This window comes from Leucoraja erinacea, chromosome 6, assembly GCF_028641065.1.
Source record: "Leucoraja erinacea ecotype New England chromosome 6, Leri_hhj_1, whole genome shotgun sequence".
Classification (NCBI taxonomy): domain Eukaryota; kingdom Metazoa; phylum Chordata; class Chondrichthyes; order Rajiformes; family Rajidae; genus Leucoraja; species Leucoraja erinaceus.
In genome coordinates, this window is record NC_073382.1 from 69,977,498 (window position 1) to 69,997,465 (window position 19,968).

Genomic DNA, 19,968 nt, shown 5'->3' on the forward strand with positions numbered 1-19,968 from the left:
TATTCACTTTTTTGGTCAAATTTGATTGTTTCTTATCACCACATTTGTGCCAAAAACTTTTTTGAAAGACCTTTGATTCTTGTCACCTGGACAATTTCTTGTACATTTGAACAAACAAATCAAATCAAATACAGATGAAAAATGCTGGAAATACTCAGCAGCATCCAATAAAAAGAGCAGGATCGCAACATGTTGAAGGCCCTTTATCAGAACTGGGAAAGGGAGAACACAGATTAGATTACATTTGTACAGAGGGTGTGTGAGGGTGATTAATAGGACAAAGGAAACATCTCTTTTAGGGCAAGGCCAGGTTGGTCTAATGCTTATGGGTCTGTCTGGTAGATTAATAAAGCCTGAAAGAGAGAGAGAAAGGAAAGGGAGATGTTAAAGTAGTGAAATAGTGAAATGCCATCACTTAAAAGTGAAACCAAAAGGGGAATGCTGGGAATGTCTAGCATATGAAGCAGGGTCGATGGGGAAAGAAACAGCTGAGTATTACAGATGGATTACCTTGCTGAAAAGGGGACCAGTTCTGATACAAACAGAAGAGGCTAAGTATCTAAAACTGCTTAATTATACATTGCGTTCTCAGGCTGAAATGTGAGACAGAAAAGGAATGATATTTCTCAAGCTTATTGAAACCTTGTTGAAACAGTCCAGGAGGCCACAGAGGGGGATTGGGATGGAGAATTAGAGTAGCAGACATAGATACTCATGATTGTTCATGAAAGGAGGCCAAAGATCAGATTGCAAATAATTATTTAAATCTACTTCTGGGCGATGATCCCACTACTGAACATTAGGTCATTGCTTCCAAGTAGTCATTGATATTCTCAAGGAGATCATCCTTCCTCATCCTCCATGTATTATTCTTCCTGACTGTTAGGCAGGTCTATTGTTTCAGTCTGTTCTTGCCCCATCAAACTTCCTATTTGACTCCATCCTTTCTGTTCTGCTACAATAGACAAAAGACAATAGACAATGGGTGCAGGAGTAGGCCATTCGGCCCTTCGATTCACTGTGATCATGGCTGATCATACATAATCAGTACCCCGTTCCTGCCTTCTCCCCATATCCCTTGACTCCGCTATCTTTAAGAGCTCTATCTAACCCTCTCTTGAAAGCATCCAGAAAATTGGCCTCCACTGCCTTCTGAGGCAGATGATTGCACAGGTTCACAACTCTCTGGGTGAAAAAGTTTTTCCTCATCTCCGTTCTAAACGGCCTACCCCTTATACTTAAACTGTGGCCCCTGGTTCTGGACCCCCCTCTTTGGGAACATGTTTCCTGCTTCTAGTGTGTCCAATCCCTTAATAATCTTATATGTTTCAATAAGATCCCCTTTCCTCCTTCTAAATTTCAGTGTATGCAAACCCAGTCGCTTCATTCAATACACAATACACAATACAATTTATTTGTCACTTGAACCTCATAGAGGCTCAAATGAAATGTTGTTTCTGCAGTCATACACACAAGAAAAAAAGACCCAAGACACAACACAATTTACACAGACATCCATCACAGCGCATCTCCTCCTCGCTGTGATGGAAGGCAAAAAAAAAACTTATCTCTCCATTCTGAGCATTTTGGATGGGGGGGGAGAGATATTTAATAGGAACCTGAGGGACAACATTCTATCAACATATGACATCCCACCATCCCGGGAATTAACCTTGTGAACTTACGCTGCACTCCCTCAATAGCAAGAATGTCCTTCCCCAAATTTGGAGACCAAAACTGCACACAATACTCCAGCTGTGGTCTCACTAGGGCCCTGTACAACTGCAGAAGGACCTCTTTGCTCCTATACTCAACTCCTCTTGTTATGAAGGCCAACATGCCATTCGCTTTCTTCACTACCTGCTGTACCGGCATGCTTGCTTTCAGTGACTGATGAACAAGGATCCCCAGATCCCAGATTTCAGTGAGTGATGAACAAATACAAGTACCCTGAGTATCCCCAGTCCCACTAGTCCCACTAGTACCACTAGGCCCCTCTCATTTGCATCAATGAATTAATGAATGAATACTTTATTGTCACCTGCGACAAGTCACAATGAAATTCTTTCTTTTGCATACCAATGGTGGTGTCGACAAAGTTACAATGACAATTCAAAGGCCCTCAATCGGGATATATGGAGACACTCAGCTTCTTCCTTGAACAGAGGCTAAACAAGTTCTCCTCCACAAGCACTATCATGTTCCTGGCAAAATTCATTCTCAAAGTGAACAATTTCTCCTCGATCGACTCACTATCTTACGAGCAAATGTGTAGCTAGGATAATTTGCACAAAGCTAACTTACATTTGTCTTTTTGTGGGATTTACAGAACAGTCTCTGTTTCAATCATTGGTTTAAGGTAAAGGGGGGGGGGGGGGGGGGGAAGAGATATTTAATAGGAACATTTTTTACACAATCGGTGGTGGGCCTATGAAACAGGCTGCCAGAGGAGGTAATTGCCAGAGGAGGTAATTGAGGCAGGTACTATCACAACGTTTAAAAAAAAAACATTTGGACAGGTACATGGATAGGATCAGTCTGAAGAAGGGTCTTGACCTGAAACATCACCCATTCCTTCTATCCAGAGATGCTGCCTGTCCCGCTGAGTTACTCCAGCATTTTGTGTCTACATGGATAGGATAGGTTAAGAAGGATATGAGCCAAATGCAGTCAGGTGGCACTAGTGTTGGCGTGCACAAGTTGTGCTGAAGGGCCTGTTTCCACGCTGTATGATTCTGTGACTCTCTGACCCTATTCATATTGCCTCCCTCAGCTGAAGGCTGGTACATTAACTCTGTTCATTCAACGGTACATTATCTGTAACATTAACTCTGTTCTTCTCTCTCCATAGATGTTGCCTGATCTATTGGGCATTTACAACATCTGAAGGTTTTTGACTTCCAAAAGAGCAGTTGAAGACTGTGCATGAGGTATTGTTAATCATAAAGTGACACAATATTAGAAAGTGTCACAATGATACCATAAGATAAAATGATGCATGAAAATAATTATTTCAACTTACTCTGAAATACGCCCAGGTACAAGAGAGCCCATGAATCCACAGGAGGCACCAAGTAATGAGAGAACTGTACAAGAATTGGAGGCGTTTCCCCCTCGTTGCCACTTCTGAGATATACATCTAAAGAAGTAAATCCAATTGAGAATTTGATATGCTTCATCCGATTCAAAAATTATTTTCCCAGTTTTACTTTCATTACACTGTTACGTTCTGAAGAGATTTCTGAAGGGGAGGCACGGTGGCGTAGCGGTAGAGTTGCTGCCTTACAGCGCCAGAGACCCTGGTTCGATCCTGACTATGGGTGCTGTCTGTACGGAGTTTGTACGTTCTCCCCGTGACCTGCGTGTGTTGTCTCTGACATCTTCGGTTTCCTCGCACACTCCAAAGACGTACAAATTTGTAGGTTAATTGGCTTGGTAAAAATGTAAAATTGTCCCTAGCGTGTGTAGGGTAGTGTTATGTGGAATGTGTTTGGATGACTGGTCGGTGCGGACTCGGTGGGCCGAAGGGCCTGTTTCCGTGCTGTACCTCTAGAACTAAAATTAAAAAGGTTTAAATTTCTCCTCAGAGACTTGAGCCTATAACCAGAGAAATGCTAAGCTATTTCATTGCAGAACTGAGGGAGTGCTGGAGTGTTACAGGGATGCCTTTCAAATGAAATGTTAAATTAAGACACTGTCCACACATTCAGATGGATTAAAAAATTGTTTAGTTCCTTTTGTAATACAGGCAAGGGCATTCTCCCAATATTTATTCCACAAATTATATTTAAAAAAAACGATATTGGTTATTAATAAGTTATTATTAATGGGATCTAAATGCATATAACCGGCTACCATATTTCTTAACATCTAAAACATTTCACAGGCTATTCAATATCTTGGGTTATCCTGATGAAAGCCATGATTTAAACAGGATTTTCTTGTTTATTACTCAATCAGTAAATTGGGTAGCAAACTAGATCGATCTCTGAGTGTGACTGAAAGATGAACTGAGAAGAAAATCTCACCAGATTTCAGGAAATTTAGTGATTTACTAAATATTTTAGTCATCAGAAATATTGTTAGAAAATTAGAATTTAAAAAAAAATCCATTAAAATTATGAAAAATGGAAGAAAAAACAGTGATCATTTTACCCCTAATAAAAAAACCATACTATTTACCGAGTATCTGTGTCTTCAACTGGAAATGTATCAATCACGTTAATAATATCCAAGCAGACTAGCCCAACACAGAGGATCTGCTTCCCTTTGGCTGCCATTCTGTAACAACACAATGAATAAATATTGTTCTTAGATTTCAGCAACGCATAACCAAATGAATCTTTAGGAATAAAACCTGCAAACACTGGAAATTTCAAATTAAATGGACACCATTAAAAAAAAATGAAGCAATAATCGATTTGGAATCCCCAGATGTACAGTGTTTTCTATTTATAGACGTGAAGTTGCTGTAATCCATGTACATAGAATGAGCAAAAATGTGTGCTGCAAGTTTGATTTTATTCTTTGCAAACCACTGGTTAATTTAAAACCACATTATTTACACGAAAGAATGTTCGATTGCATGTTTTTCTACTGCAAATAAAGGAACAATTAAAGTGAGTCACAAAAACTGCTTCCATGTGACAGCACTACATTAAAAATATAATACAGTCCTTTCCTGTGAACAATGAAAGGTTTGTCAAGCATCGATCATGAACTCAATGTGCTCTCAATGGCCATTCTTTACCCATGAATGGATGCCTTGTTTTCCAGAAACTCCTTTACATAAGCAGCCACCTCAAAGCATCAGTCATAGTATTTGGTCTTTTAACAATATAAAAATAGCACAACCCATCAAGCAGCATTAATGGAAAGTAATACAGCATTAATGTTTGAAATCCAAGATCCTTCATCAGAATTGGGAAAGTGAGAAGACAAGTTAGTTTTAAATTACAGAGAGGGTTGGGCAAGAATGGATATAACAGAGAGAATATGTCTGATTGAGGGAGGCCAGGATTGCCATGAAGATAATCTGGTATTGAAGCCATCTAGTTTATAGATTCATGAGGGCATTTACAGAGAGGGAAAACATGCAAAAGTTGTAAAATGCAGATCAGGCCTGTGGGAATTGCCCAGCATATTAGGCAGCGTCCAGGAAAGAGAAAAAATAAGTAATTATTATAGGTAGATAACTCACAGCAAAACACACACGTTCTGAAACAAACACAGACAACAAGATACACACAAGGAACTGGAATCTTGAGCAAAAAACACTATGTGCTGGAGTAACTCATTGGGTGAGGTAGTGGAGAGTCAAGAGATGAATGCCAAACTGTAGTCTATGAACAACAGCCTGACATATGTTGTTTTGATCCAAGTGGCCCAGTGCAGAGTGTAGAGCCAGCAAGCTCTAATCCCTCGTTGATCTATTGTGGCAGTCAGCAAATTGTAATGGGTGCTGATTTGACATTCACAGTATTGACGGAATAATGCCAGTGCTCTTTGTGGCTGGATTCTTCCTCCAAATAACATACATCTGTGGTCCACTATCCAATGTCACCAGACCTCCTGGATTGCTCACTGTAATAAGGTACACAAGTAGTCTACCACAATGACATCAATAAACAAAAAAGCTGCAGACTAATCAGATTGAATTGGGTTAACAGTACAGTATTTTTCTGGTAGACATATTTAATTTCTTTTTTTCTGAGTGAGTTTATTCCTTCTCCTTAATTTAATTTTTTTAATTAAATCCAATCGTACGTTACATTCTTTTCTATTGCTGTATTTGCTTTGGTCCTCTGTACAAACTTGTGTTCATTGTGAGAACAGATTGCACCGTTGTTTTGTAAATAATACTTAAACTGAGACTCGCCTGTTTGAACTAATTAGAGACCATAAACCATCAGTCTGATGAAGGGTCTCGACCCGGAACATCACGCATTCCTTCTCTCCAGAGATGCTGCCTGTCCCGCTGAGTTACTCCAGCATTTTGTGTCTACCTTCGATTTAAACCAGCATCTGCAGTTCTTTCTTACACCATAAAACACTTATTTTCTTTAACGATAAATAAATGACCAGCAAAGTCCAAAATGTTATTTGTTTTGCAACTCCAGAGAATTTGAACTCCTAACCATTCCTTTTGCAATCAGTACAATCTCAAGGTCATACATATTTGCTTTGATAATACAGTAAGTTTCTCCTTCCATTCCAAAAAGTTATATGTAAAATGATAATTACTGACTATGTTGTCCAATTTAGTAAATGTATTGCAGAACTAATCCAATAAAGAAAGTCCAAAGTTTGATCGCTATTCAGCGTTAACAGATAACGTAAATCAAAGCTACAGAGGAATTATAATTAATAGTGATCCCTTTTGCCTTGAAGGCAGAGATCAATGCAATCCTTCTCAATCCAAAGGTCATGTAACAATCATCAACACACCGTTGATATTTCTGCTTATTGAAGACAGGACTGGGCAGAATTGATTGGAAAAATGGAGCAATAACCCCCTTGCATTATGGACGGTGCTCACGGACCTGTTTAACACCTCCCTGCTGCAGGCCTCCGTCCCAACATGCCTCAAGACAGCCACAATCATCCCTGTGCCAAAACAATCAGCCATCAGGTCCCTCAACGACTATAGGCCAGTGGCGCTGACACCGGTGGTGATGAAGTGCTTTGAACGTCTGGTACTGGGACACTTGAAGAAGAGCATCCCCACCTCCTTAGACCACCGCCAATTTGCCTATAGGGCAAACAGGTCGACGGAGGACGCAATGTCACTGGCCCTCCACTTCACCCTGACACACCTTGACCAGCAGGACAGTTATGTGCGGATGCTATTCATAGATTATAGCTCCGCCTTTAACACCATCCCCCCCCATAAACTAGTCACCAAGCTGGACCACCTGGGCCTCAACACACACCTGAGCAGCTGGGTCCTGGACTTTTTCACCGGCCGACCACAGACTGTGCGCATGGGGAGGCAGGTCTCCTCCAGCATCACCCTGAACATCGGTGCACCACAGGGCTGTGTGTTGAGCCCCTTCCTCTTCTCCCTCTACACTCTCGACTGCAAACCCACCCACGAGGCCAACACCATATTACAGTTTGCAGATGACACTATCGTGGTAGGCAGGATCACGTGTAACAACGAGGCAGCCTACAGGACAGAGGTAGAGAACCTGGTGAGCTGGAGCCGTGAGAACAACCTGATCCTCAACGCAGCAAAAACAAAGGAGATGATCCTGGACTTCAGGAGGAGACCGAAGACCTTCGTCCATCAGCCCATCACCATTAACGGCGAGACAGTGGAGGCTGTGCAGAACATCAGGTACCTCGGGGTCAACATCAGCCACGACCTGACCTGGACCGTCAACATCACGGCGACGGCCAAGAAAGGACTTCAAAGGCTTCACTTCCTGAGGTGCTTGAAGAGGGCACGTCTCCCATAACAGCTGCTGGTGAGCTTCTACAGGTCAGCCATCGAGTCAGTTCTCACATACTGCATCACAGTATGGTACTCTGGCTGCACCGCAGAGAACAGGAAAGCTCTCCAACGCGTCATTAAGACTGCTGAGAGGATCACTGGCACCCAGCTCCCCAGACTGGAGGACATCTACCGGACCCGCTGCATCCGGAGGGTCAAGGGCATCATTAGAGACAGCACACACCCTGGACACTGCCTCTTCACCCCCCTGCCCTCAGGAAGACGATACAGGACACTGAGCGCCCGCACGACAAGACTAAAAAACAGCTTCTACCATAGAGCTGCGACACCACTGAACTCTATCCCCCTCCCACACTGATTCCCCCCCCTCTCTCTCACACACCCGCCCATACTCTTATATGTTTATAGTCTACAATTTTTTTTTTAATAGTTCTTTTTTAAACGTATTTCTATACTCATATTCCTGTGCGGCTGGAGGACTGCTCCAACAAAATTTTGTTGTCTTCTACAATGACAATAAAGATTATTATATTATTATTATATTAATTTGAATACATGAAGGTTTCTTCCAAATTAACTTTGAACGATCAAATGGAGAAATATAAATCAACAAGCATGAGAATAATGCCGACTCCATCACTGACAAATACATTACTTCATTTACAACATTCGCACATTTTGGATAGATGTTGATAAAGTCAGCTGTGAGAAAAAAATAGATGCAGCTTCAAAACAAACCCTGAGAGAGTGGCCTGGGTGCGGGGGAAGGGGGTGTGGGAAGAGGAGAGGCAGGGAAACGGTGAGCAAAGCAGCAGGATAGAGTAAGCCCTGGGAGAGAGTGAGCTGGACAGTGGGAGTAACATTGTCCGTGAGGGGGGAGTGAGTTGAGCAGCAGAAATAAATGTGGCATTGGGACAGGGTGACCCTGGCAGCATGATTGATTGCAGCCCCAGGGTTGAGTGAGCAGTGCAGTGGGAATAACCACAGCCCTGGGTAGAGAGAGGGTCTGCCCCATTCTCCACGAGTCCTCTGCCGAGTTGAAAGGACCTTAAAAAAAAATCAAGATTTTTGTGATCTACGAACTCCTCCCCCAACTATCTTTTTACTCGTGGACTTTTTTGACATGCTGGAAAAAACGTCCCGACTTACCTGATGCCCCGAGTACCTACGGCTGGCATAACGAGTCGCTATGATAGATCTACGGACTCTTACAGACTCGCTACGGATTCCTACGGACTCGCTACGGACATTCTCTGAGTTTGAATCAAGGGGGAAACTCGGGAGAATTCGTGAGTAACTCGGGAAAGTGGGACAAGCCCTTTAGAGAGTGAGAGAGTGAGAGTCCGCATCGACCAGCGATCCCTGCACTTTAACACTACCCTACACACACATAGGTTTATTCCAAGCAAATGAACCTACAAATCTGTACGTCTTTGGAGTGTGGGAGGAAACCAAACATCTTGGAGAAAACCCACGCAGGTCACGGGGAGAACGTACAAACTCCGCACAGACAAGCACTCGTACGCAGGATCAAACCCGGGTATCTGGCGTTGTAAGGCAGGAGCTCTACCGCTACACCATCATGTATAGATGTCTTTGGAAAGACAAAGATTGATGAGTGATAGTCAGCACGCAAGGGAAATTGTGTCTCGCCAATTTGATTGAGTTTTTTGAAGACCTGAGCAAGAAGATTGACGATGGGACTGGGTGGACATTGGCAATATGGATAGGAAAGAACTGCAGATGCTGGTTTACTCTGAAGATAGACACAATATGCTGGAGTAACTCAGCAGGCCAGGCAGCACCTCTGGATGGAAGGAATGGGTGATGTTTCGGGTCAAGACCCTTCTTGAGACTGGACTCCATGGATTTTGGCCAGGTTTGTCTGGGTGGTTCAGTCATGTGGAATCTGCGGTGAGCTAGCCTATTAGATACAAAATTGGCTTGAAGGTAGGAAAGAGCGGGTGTTTGTACACGGTTGTTTTTCAGACAGGTTGTCTGTAATGAGTGGAGTGCCTCAGGGATCAGTGCTGGGTCCACAGTCGTTTATTAGATTGGAGGTGGCGTTAATAAGATTGCGGATAAAACAGATTGTATTGTGAATAGCGAAGATGGTTATCTAAGGTTTTGATCATCTGGGCATGACAGACTAATTCAGATTAATGCAAGGTTGCATTTTGGAAAGCCAGGGCAGGACTTACACAGTAAATGGTCGGGCCCGGGCAGGGGTTGTAGAACAGGCAGTAGGGTGCGGTACATAGTTTCAACACAGTGGTGGAACAGGTAAACTGAGTGATGATAAGACGTTTGCCAATAATGATCAATGTATTCAATACGCAATGTTATCGTTCTACAAAATGATGGCAAGGCCTTGGAGGACTGTTCTGGTCGCACTGCGAGAGGATGGACGTCACTAAAGTGGCAAGGCTGCAGAGAAGATTTGAAAAGCCAATGCCGAGTCTGAAAGGTTTGAGTTATAAGCAGAGACTGGATATGCTGTGCTTTTTTCCCCTGAAGTGTACGAGAGTGATTGAGATGAGTTGAGAAAAAGTGATCTTATTGAGGTGAGTTGGGCCCAAGGGCCTGTTTTCATGCTGTATAGTTCTATGATTCTATGAAGAAGGTCAATTTTCCTTAGCACAGAGGTCAAGAATTATAGACGTGGTTTTAAAGTAACATGCAGAAGGGTTAGAGAAGAGTCGGGAAGAACTTGCCTTTTTAATCAGGAGTGGTCTGGGTCCAGAATTCACGGAAAGGATAGAGGCCAATTCACTGGATGAATTTAAAAGAGAGTTCGATAGAGCTCTAGGGGCTAGTGGAATCAAGGGATATGGGGAGAAGGCAGGCCCGGGTTACTGATTGAGGATGATCAGCCATGATCACAATGAATGATGGTGCTGGCTCAAAGGGCTAAATGGCCTCCTCCTGCACCTATTTTCTATGTTTCTATGATAGGAACGTGCAACTGAAGCTAATGCTCAAATTACATTCTTCAACACTGCTTATCCTGCACCCTACTCACACTTAAGACTGAGTCATCCTTACAGCTTCAACATATCTGCATTCAAACCTTACTTCCTGCAGACCTTTGTCTACACCTAACACCCCTCGTGCTTGCTTGTACATAGGTGTTGCCAACTTTCTCACTCCCAAATAAGGGACAAATTCCCAACGGCAATTCGTTGACCAACAGCCGTGGTTGGGTAAATGATGAGTTGGCCTGGGTGCGGGCTGCACACAAAGCCCAGTCGGTGGGCCAGCTGAGGAGCTTTGGCCTGGGCGCCGGACTTTGCGCGTGGCGTCTCGCGGCCCGAGCCAAATCTCCTCAGCCGTCACGCCGGCTGGGCTTTGTGTTCTGCTGCACGCAAAGCCCGGCACCCCATCCAACTCATGAACCAATGATCGGGGTGGTGGTGTCGGCGGTAAGTGAAGGTCCCGACAGTCCCCTCGACCCGAGTAGTAGCAGTCAAATACGGGACAAGGGCGGCCCCGTATGGGGCAAACCAATTTAGCCCAATATATACGGGATGTCCCGACTAATACGGGACAATTGGCAACCCTACTTGTATGCCAACTGCAAGTGTTCATGTGCCATAGGTTGTCACAGTTCTCAGTAAAGATTGTCCTGATGTCTCCATGAAGTGTGGCACTCCATGAACCACAGTAAAGAGTCATCACCAAAGACCCCACCAATTATCACTTCACTGAGCAGTCTAGCTAGAGGTCCCTGTTTGATGTTTCAGGCGATGAACCCCCTTCTATGTCATCTATATGGTCTCTGTAGCTTTCTGTGTTGCCTCACAGTGCAGTGATCAATCCCTGTACCATCTGAGTTGAGCAGTCGGATACCCGGGGTTGGAATAAGGTTCAATTTCAGATGCAGTTGGAAGTGTAAGGAACATTCAACTAAGTACAGCAAGAGGTGAGACCCTTGCAACAGTCCCTTTAAATAGCATGCCTTCAGAGGAAGCACCCTCAGCAAAAGCGATTTATCGAGTGAACAATGACAATTAGCTTCTCGTTCCTGTTCATGCCTTCATGGCTCTGTTCCTTTCAGCTATGCGAGAACACATTTCTAGGCCTTAAGTAAACTTTCCTCTTGTGAGAACGACCACTGACAGATTATCATTTTCAGTTTTCAGAAGATCACCATGAATGAAAGATTACAATATAGTTTTAGCAAAAGTGCAAAGCTAAGCATTGTTCAAATGCTTTAGATGCAAATTTCATTTTGTTTTCCCAATTGTTACATTAATTCCTGATTAGATTTAATCAGTTAAAAATTCTGAATCAAAAGTACAATGTCAACAAAATAAAATGCTCTACAAATAGACTGCATCTGTATTTTTCCAGAAGACAGACACAAAATCCCAGTTCGTCTCTACTGTACAAATTTTAAGAAGTTAGTAAATTCAAGTGCAGAGAGACAAGGAAATAACGATAGAAATTTAAAACAGTAAAACACATAAGAATCCCATTGACAAAGATCAAGGCAGGCGCGGTGAAAAGAAGAATGACATTCAAATTACACACACATCGAAGGAACTCACTGGTCGGCCCTGACAGCAAATCTCCTCTTGACTGCCTCAAGTCCAGCTGCTTCAAAACAAAACTATAATAAAATTGGGCAAGAAGAATGTGGCAACTGCGGAAATTGCTTCCTAACTCCAGTATATCGCCATCTACAGATGAAAGGCCTATATTTCTAATAAACAACTATCCTGTTTGGGGTTTGGAGCTTTTAAATAATTGTCTACATGTCCAATACAATTGTTGAACATTTGTCACATTTAAAGTATGCTCCTAAAGCTATTTGTGACAATTTTTTTGACTTTAGATTTCAGCATGGCTGGAGAGTTCATTCTTTTTTCTTTAAAAAAAAAACAAATTGAGATTAGGACTTGGAATAATGTGATTATTGACAATCAGGAAACTAGATACACCAGGGCCAAAAAGTTCTTCTTTGCCTGAAAAGACATAGTACGATCACGTTCACAAGTTATAGGAGTAGAATTAGGCCATTTGGCCCATCGAGTCTACTCCACCATTCAATCATAGCTGATTTCTGCCACCTAATCCCATTTTCCTGTATTCTCCCCATAACCGTTGACCTGTTCTAATAAATAATTTGTGTTGTACAGGTCGGGTTGCCTACTGCCCCATAGAAACATAGAAAATAGGTGCAGGAGGAGTCCATTCGGCCCTTCGAGCCTGCACCGCCATTCATTGTGATCATGGCTGATCGTCCCGTATCAATAACCTGTACCTACCTTCTCCCCATATCCCTTGACTCCACTAGCCCCCTAGAGCTCTATCTAACTCTCTCTTAAATCCATCCAGTGATTTGGCCTCCACTGCCCTCTGTGGCAGGGAATTCCATAAATATCCCGTCCAGTCCCCCTCCCCTCCTCCTCAATCAGCAGTGACATTAAAGGTGGGAGAGTGTTTGGGTGGAGGCAGGAGTAACGTCAGGAGTATTCTTAGAACGTTTTTATGTCCCGTTTACCGCATAGGCATACAGCATCTTTCTTTGACATACAGTATTTGTTTTTGTTTATTATTGTCACGCGTGCCGAGGTACAGTGAAAAGTTTTTTGTTGCGTGCTTTCCAGTCAGCAAAAAGATTTTGCATGATTACTATTAGGCCATCCACAGAGTATAAACACAGGACACAGAATAATGTCATGGGAGTGTGAGTAAGAAATGCTGCTGTTGAAATAAAGATTTAGATGAGTGGAGCAATTGTAATGAATGATTACAGATCCACTTTTGAGACTAGCATGCAGGGAGTCGCCTGGATTCGCCTCCTTCTTGGACACATTAGACTGAGGCCTGAAACAAATTTAGCTAATTTCACAATCTACAAACCAGCAGAATAAGGTCCTTTGAAAGCTGCAATAAAAAAAACTTTTGGAAACAATTTCTGGGCTGGGTTTATGTTTTTACATGGTCATGGAGTCACAGAGTGATGCAGAATGGAAACAGGCCATTCGGCCCAACTTGCCCACACCAGCCAAGATGTTCCAGCTACACTAGTCCCACTTGCCTGCGTTTGATCCATGTCCCTCCAAACCTGTCCTTGTCTAATAGTTTCTTAAACGTTGGTATAGCCGCAGCCTCAACTACTTCCTCTGGCAGCTTGTTCCATACACCCACCACCCTTTGTGTAAAAAACAATGCACTCACTTCAAGTTCATCTTCGATGGTGGGCTCCTAATGGATCGAGATATGGTGGCTTTGTTCAGGAAAATCTATCTTCATACCCAGACAGAACTCTCTTCCAACAGTTAAACGTTGAAATAGTGAGAGGGATGAATCCTATCTGTACATATTTAAACTTGTGCTGATTGAGTCTGCATTCCAGGCTGATGCATACTGGATCAAAAAGTTCAGGAAAGCTGGCGCAGTGCCAAAAAGATAAACACGTCATGCATCTAAACGCAAGCCTTATTAAGAACCCTTTTATCAATCGGAAGAGGTGTAAATTGCTTGTATTAATTCCACATTTAAAGAAATGTTTTTGTTACATTTTGCAATTTTGTTTGTTTATCTCTTTCATTTGCTGGATTTTATGTGCTGCTGGTATCTCAGCTTTGCCGGTTTATGAACATGTACTTTGGTCTTGTTGATTTTGCAGTTTCATTCTTTCAATTTTGATTGAGGCCGGCCAGAAATTCCTTTTCGCAACTGAAAAAATAGTGTTAGGCAGTTGAAATCAGCCCCAATACAGAGCAGAGCAGATTTATGTCCCAATTAAATTTGGTCGCTGACATTCTAGTGGGGCTTTTTTCAGCACTAGCTCAATTGGTTCAGCATAAAATTCTTCAACTGAAGTGCTGGCCTTGTAAGTGACAAGTAACTTTGACATCACAGAAATGCCAGGCCATCACCATCTCCAATAAAAATAATCGAAATACCTATCCTTAATTTCAAAGCCAATTCCATCAGCGAGCCCCCCTCGCCAACAATATTCTGGGTATCATCATTAACCAGAAACTCAACTGGTTTAACTTGATAAATACCAGAGCACTACGAGCATGTCTGAGGTCAGATATCCTCCAGTGAGATTGGCTTGTCTTACCTCCTGTCATAGCATCATAGAGTCATACAGCTTGGAAACAGGCCCTTCGGCCCAACTTGCCCACACCGGCCAACATGTCCCAGCTACCCGAGTCCCACTACAGCCCGTGTTTGGCCCACATCTCTCCAAACCTGTCCTATCTATGTACCTGTCTATCTGTTTCTTAAATGTTGGGATAGTCCCTGCCTCAACTACTTCCTCTAGGAGCTCGTTCCATACACCCGCCACCCACCCTTTGTGTGGAAAAAGTTACCCCTCAGGATCCTATTAAATCACTTCAAGGTTTTTACACCATCCAGTAGGCAAGCATCAGGAGCATGATGAAATCTCTCCACTTGCTTGGATAAATGCAGACACCAAAAATTCCTCAACTCGATTCAGCACAAAGCACACAGTAGACATTCATTCCTTCCACTGCTGGGCTGCAGTGATTACAGTGTACACCATCTGCATAATGTGCACCAATTCATCACCCAGACTACTTTGACAGCATCTCCCTAACTTGCGACGTCTACCAGCAAGAAGGACAAAGGGCAGTGCAACCATTTGCAGATTTCTCGCCCAGGGACACATCATCCAGACTTGCAAACATATCCCCAGTCCTTCAGCATAATTAACTCTAATACCTGAAATTGCCTAAACAATAGCAATGTGGGAGCACCCTCGCAAAAGTACCTACACTGCAAAATAATTCATCACCATCACAGAGTATATTAAGGGAAAAGGAGTGATGTGGTCGGGAATAGGGCCCCTTAAAAATCAAAGGGGACATCTATATGTGGAGTCACAGGAGGTGTGTGTGGTCCTCAATCAATATTTCTCCTCCATTTTTACCACAGAGAAAGACATGAAAACAAGGAAACTCGGTAAAGTTAATGGGGATGTCTCAAAATGTCTCAATGGTGCTGGTGTCTCAAAAGCTTTGAAGGTAGATACATTTCTGAAGCCTGAAGCTGGAGTCAGAGGTGATTGGTGGATAGAGGAGGGATGATGGATGACAGGTATGTCGAGCCAGGTAAGGGGAGGGGGAGGGGTGGGGTTGGGAAACTAGATGCAGGTGGACGCTAGATGAAGTTCAACAAAAAAAGGAAAGGTACCTGTAGATGGAGCCAGGTGGGGATGAGGTGAGGCTGAAGGTGGAGCCCACTGCTTTTTTTTAAAAACAAAAACATGTTCTGTGTTTATTTGATTGTCTTTGATCAATAGACTTTGATGCTCCATTGCCGCATACATCTTTCTACATCAATCAGGACTGAATCAGGTATTTAGTTGTTCAGATTTAGGGCCTAAGCCTTTAAATACCAGTGAAGTTTGCAATGCTGATTTGTGATAAGCAAATCAGTGGTGCTGATCTTATAGGTTAGATTAAGGGTTCCCAACATTGGGGTAAATATACCCCCAGGGGGTAAATTTCGCCTACCCAGGGGGTAAATTTGTTTATTCTGGATATGTACATATTTTTTCTCATTGACTGACTGTGTTTGATTCTGGTATCTGTTCATCATTAGTTGTTCATAAATAAGTGAAACAACATTGTTATGTGTTATTAAAGCTGCCAGGGGTAAACAGGATGAAATAGGTTGGGAACCCCTGGGTTACACATTAAAACGCTTTATGATATCTGACCATTTTCTCTATGAGTGCCCCATTGAGTTCTCACAATTTTCAAGATCTTCATCGTCATTCCCCACTTTCCCCTTTGTTATAAAGATCCACTGCACGTTCAACACCTTCCCAATGGATGTAACCCCACAGTTCTGCTATAATTCCACTTGATCTATTTCTGCACCATCTTAATAAGTTTTCAGAACATGTTCTGCATTTATTGAAGAGTAAATGTCACCAATTAACACTTTTATTTTGAGGGAGTTTGGACTAAATATAGCACAACAAAACATGGATGAACTCCTATTTCTGGGCACCAAGGTCTTCTCCTCGTCTTTGTTTCCGTTCTCTTCACATCATTAACTAAGCTTCCAGTGGCCACATTGCCATGGGATGCAGCCAGCATCTGGTGTGCTCGACATCAGGAATCCAGGGAGGATTAATGCCATGTCTGAAACTTTTCATCATGCTGGCACAATGCCTGCACTTGCTTCAATATTTTTGGTTCTTATGAGCAGTCGACAATAGTTCACATTCAACAACCTCATCACTCAGCTGCTCACCGATGCTGTTCAATTTCACAATTATAATTAGAAATCTATTAGGAAATGCCAAGAATCTGCAGTGTGATACTTGGCTTTGCTTAGGATGGAAAGTTTTGAGATTCTCTCTGGTTCAGCTCCATAAATGGCAGTTTCTTCATCTGAAAAAAAAGTGTTTTGCTGCAGAGCCTTTGAAGGTGAGAAGAAAATGCACCCCGCAATCCTCTCCCCCCTCCACTTGACACATGTACACCCGAGCTCATTCAGCAGCGGCACCAGAAGAAAGCTGCCTCTTATATCAATGCCACAACATTGACATGTTTTTGATGATACCAGGTCTCCGTAAAATGGAGCAAGAATTTTCTACATGTCATCTGAAACTCATGGCACAAGACAGTTGCCAATGTTAAAATGTAACAATCAGATTCTGGGTGGTGATGTAAAGGTTGATAAAAGTTTGTACAGTTAAGCTGATGCTCGGTACTCACCCCGAACTCATCTCTGATTAGCACAACTACAGTGAGACTGGATCATCTTGGCACATGTTGCTGCATTATCTATAGGACTATTTGCTGTGGTTTACAGCTGCAGACTGATTTTTGCACCACCCATTTCTGCTGTCTCCTTGCTGTCATAATTATATGACATTATAATTATGACAGTAGTGTATAAGTTTGACATAAGATGTAACTCTTCCGCCTAAACATATTAAGCCTGGATTAATCATCTTCAATGTCAGAGCTCGCCCATGTGCTGCAGGCCACATTCTCTTCTGCCTGCCTGAGATGGGCTGTTTGCAACAATGGTTTTCTCAATAATTCCCAGCTGTGACCTCAGCCTCATATCCTCCATGTCATCTTATTTCTCCCTCTATAATGTTGCCTGGCTTTGACCACACATCACCCGATTGCCACTAAAAAGCTCAATTATCCCTTTGTTGATTTCTCCAATACTCTCATTACCTCCATTCAATCCTTCACCCGTCAGTAACTTAGGTAGAACACAAACTCCCCTACCTGTATCCTTCCTCACTCTAAGCCTAACACGGCCATCACATCCAGATGTAGAACGCTCATCCTTTCATTTATTTTCCTGTCCCAGTTTCTGAGGTCTTCTCTGTGGTTGCACATGGTTGTAAAAGTAATGTGTTACTGATGGATCCAATGCAGAGAACAGTCAGTGACAAAACCAAGGCAGAGATGCTGAACACAGTTACAGATCCAACTACATTATGCGTCCTTACCTCTACCCTCATTGTCTTATCAAATGTACTCTCACATGCCATTGTTCCATCCACCTCCTATTCAAAATCCATATGCAGTTCCTCATGTCCTCATCTCACTATCCTAATCCCGATGCGATGTGATGCTACATGGCCTGACATGATGCCAGTGGCTCTCATGATGAGTATCTCTGGTAGAAACTCATATAAAAAGCACTGCATTCTTATGGTGAATAAATGCTTTGCAGCCATCACAGGTTTGCCTCTCACAGAAGAAGAAAGCACACAACACTTGGGACAGGAAGAAGTTGTAAAGTGCCCTCCTTAGGACATGTAGCTGTCATCTATTGAAGATTTCATGGATTTCAGAGATAAAACTGCATCTTTGATTATTTCATTTAAAAAGACTATATTTCCAGCTGCACAGCGATGACATTAAGCATTTAAAACCCAGATCTCATACAGTACAAGACTGATGACTTCAGAAGCAGGAGCATGAAAAATGGTAGCCTTTTGGCTAAATAGCATTCACCTCTTCTCTCCGCCAGAGCAATGACACGAAGACCAGTTGCTTGTGGCTCTTCAAGATGATTCTTCTGAGAAGCTCATTCTGAGCACTAATGCTGGAATGAGAACGTTGATGGGTCTCCTGAGACTGTACATTTATCATCTGTGAATTGTGGCTCACCACTGAGTTTGAGCAGAGATTGGTGGCAGTAACAGGAGGTAAAGACTCCATGTCAGAAACATCCATCCTCCCCCAGCTCTGCTCACCTCGATTCTCCATCCTGCAATGCACACTGCCCACAATTGCAGAGTGAATGGATGAGTCAACCATTTGTCCATGAATATCAGATGGCTTTTATGAATTATCATTGCCCCCTCCATAGGACTTAAACCATGCATGATCTAACCATGACCATTTAAGTCATAGAGGCCAATGTGTGCCTTACACATATTTCAGTTTAATCTTATAAAGGCTTTTTGATCTGCTTCATTGCTGAGGTGGGGGAAACCCCACTGGCTGTGAGAGCGTTGTTGGCGGGAACAAAATATTTTACATTTTGACCTGATCTGTTGTCTTTTCCTCACTCAGTAAACAGTGAACTGTCAACCAGCTAATAGGAAACTATTGACCAGTATTTGGGTTTTTGGCCCAGACATTATTTGCATTCAAAATAAAGATTGGTAGATATCTGGATATTAAATAAATCAAGGGATGTGAGGATGTGCAGGCAGATGATGTTTGAGGTGGAAGATCAGCCACAATGTTGTTGAATAGCAGAGCAGGCTTAAGAGGCTGTGACCAATTTCTTTGAACCAATTTCCTATGCTCCTTTGCTTTCCTTCTTCCCTTTCCATCATCACTCAATTATTCCTCGCATATGAACAAGTGCTTTATTTTATCTCATTCATATCAGTGTATTGCATCTGGTGCACGTGAGGTGGCCTCCTCTACACTGTGGAAAAGAGGACAGGTTGATTGTCTAGTGAACAATCTCTATTCAAATCACCAAGGTAATCTTGAGCTCCCAGCAATCTATCACTTTAATTTGCCATTTCACTCCTATTCTGGCCTGTCTATCTTTGGCCTCTTGCAATGCCTTATCTCCCAACTTGGTCCTTGTCACACAGCCTAAAGTACTCAATACTTCAAAAGGTCATAAGGAATAGGAGTAGAATTAGGCCTTCGACCGATCAAGTCTACTCCGCCATTCAATCATGGCTGATCTATCTCTCCCCCCTCACCCCATTCTCCTGCCTTCTCCCTCTGACACCTGTACTAATCAAGAATCAATCTAACTCTTCCTTAAAAATATCCACTGACTTGGCCTCCACAGCCTTCTGTGGCAAAGAATTCCACAGATTCACCACCCTCTGACTAAAGAAATGTCTCATCAACTCTTTCCTAAAGGAACGTCCTTGCATTCTGAGGCTATAATGGATGGGATTTATATAGCGCCTTTCTAGATACTCAAGGCGCTTTACATCGAATTATTCATTCACTCCTCAATCACACTCGGTGGTGGTGAGCTACTTCTGTAGTCACAGCTGCCCTGGG

The 19,968-nt window shown here is 42.8% G+C and overlaps 1 protein-coding gene across 5 annotated transcripts in view; it reads right to left on the reverse strand.

Annotated features, from left to right (window-relative positions):
* Nucleotides 1-13,957, reverse strand: part of khk (ketohexokinase) — a 37,476-nt gene extending 23,519 nt beyond the window's left edge. For 2 of the 5 annotated variants that reach the window (XM_055637332.1, XM_055637333.1), the window contains exons 1-3: nt 13,643-13,957; nt 4,183-4,281; nt 3,023-3,139 (exon numbers count right to left, since the gene is read on the reverse strand). In XM_055637332.1, coding sequence (XP_055493307.1) covers nt 3,023-3,139; nt 4,183-4,281; nt 13,643-13,653 — 227 coding nt within the window. In that variant the 5' untranslated portion in view covers nt 13,654-13,957. Of the gene's footprint in view, nt 1-3,022; nt 3,140-4,182; nt 4,282-11,991; nt 12,119-13,642 lie in introns of those variants that run through there. The other 3 variants (XM_055637336.1, XM_055637334.1, XM_055637335.1) reach the window with 3 other exon arrangements.
* Nucleotides 13,958-19,968: the final 6,011 nt, after the last annotated feature.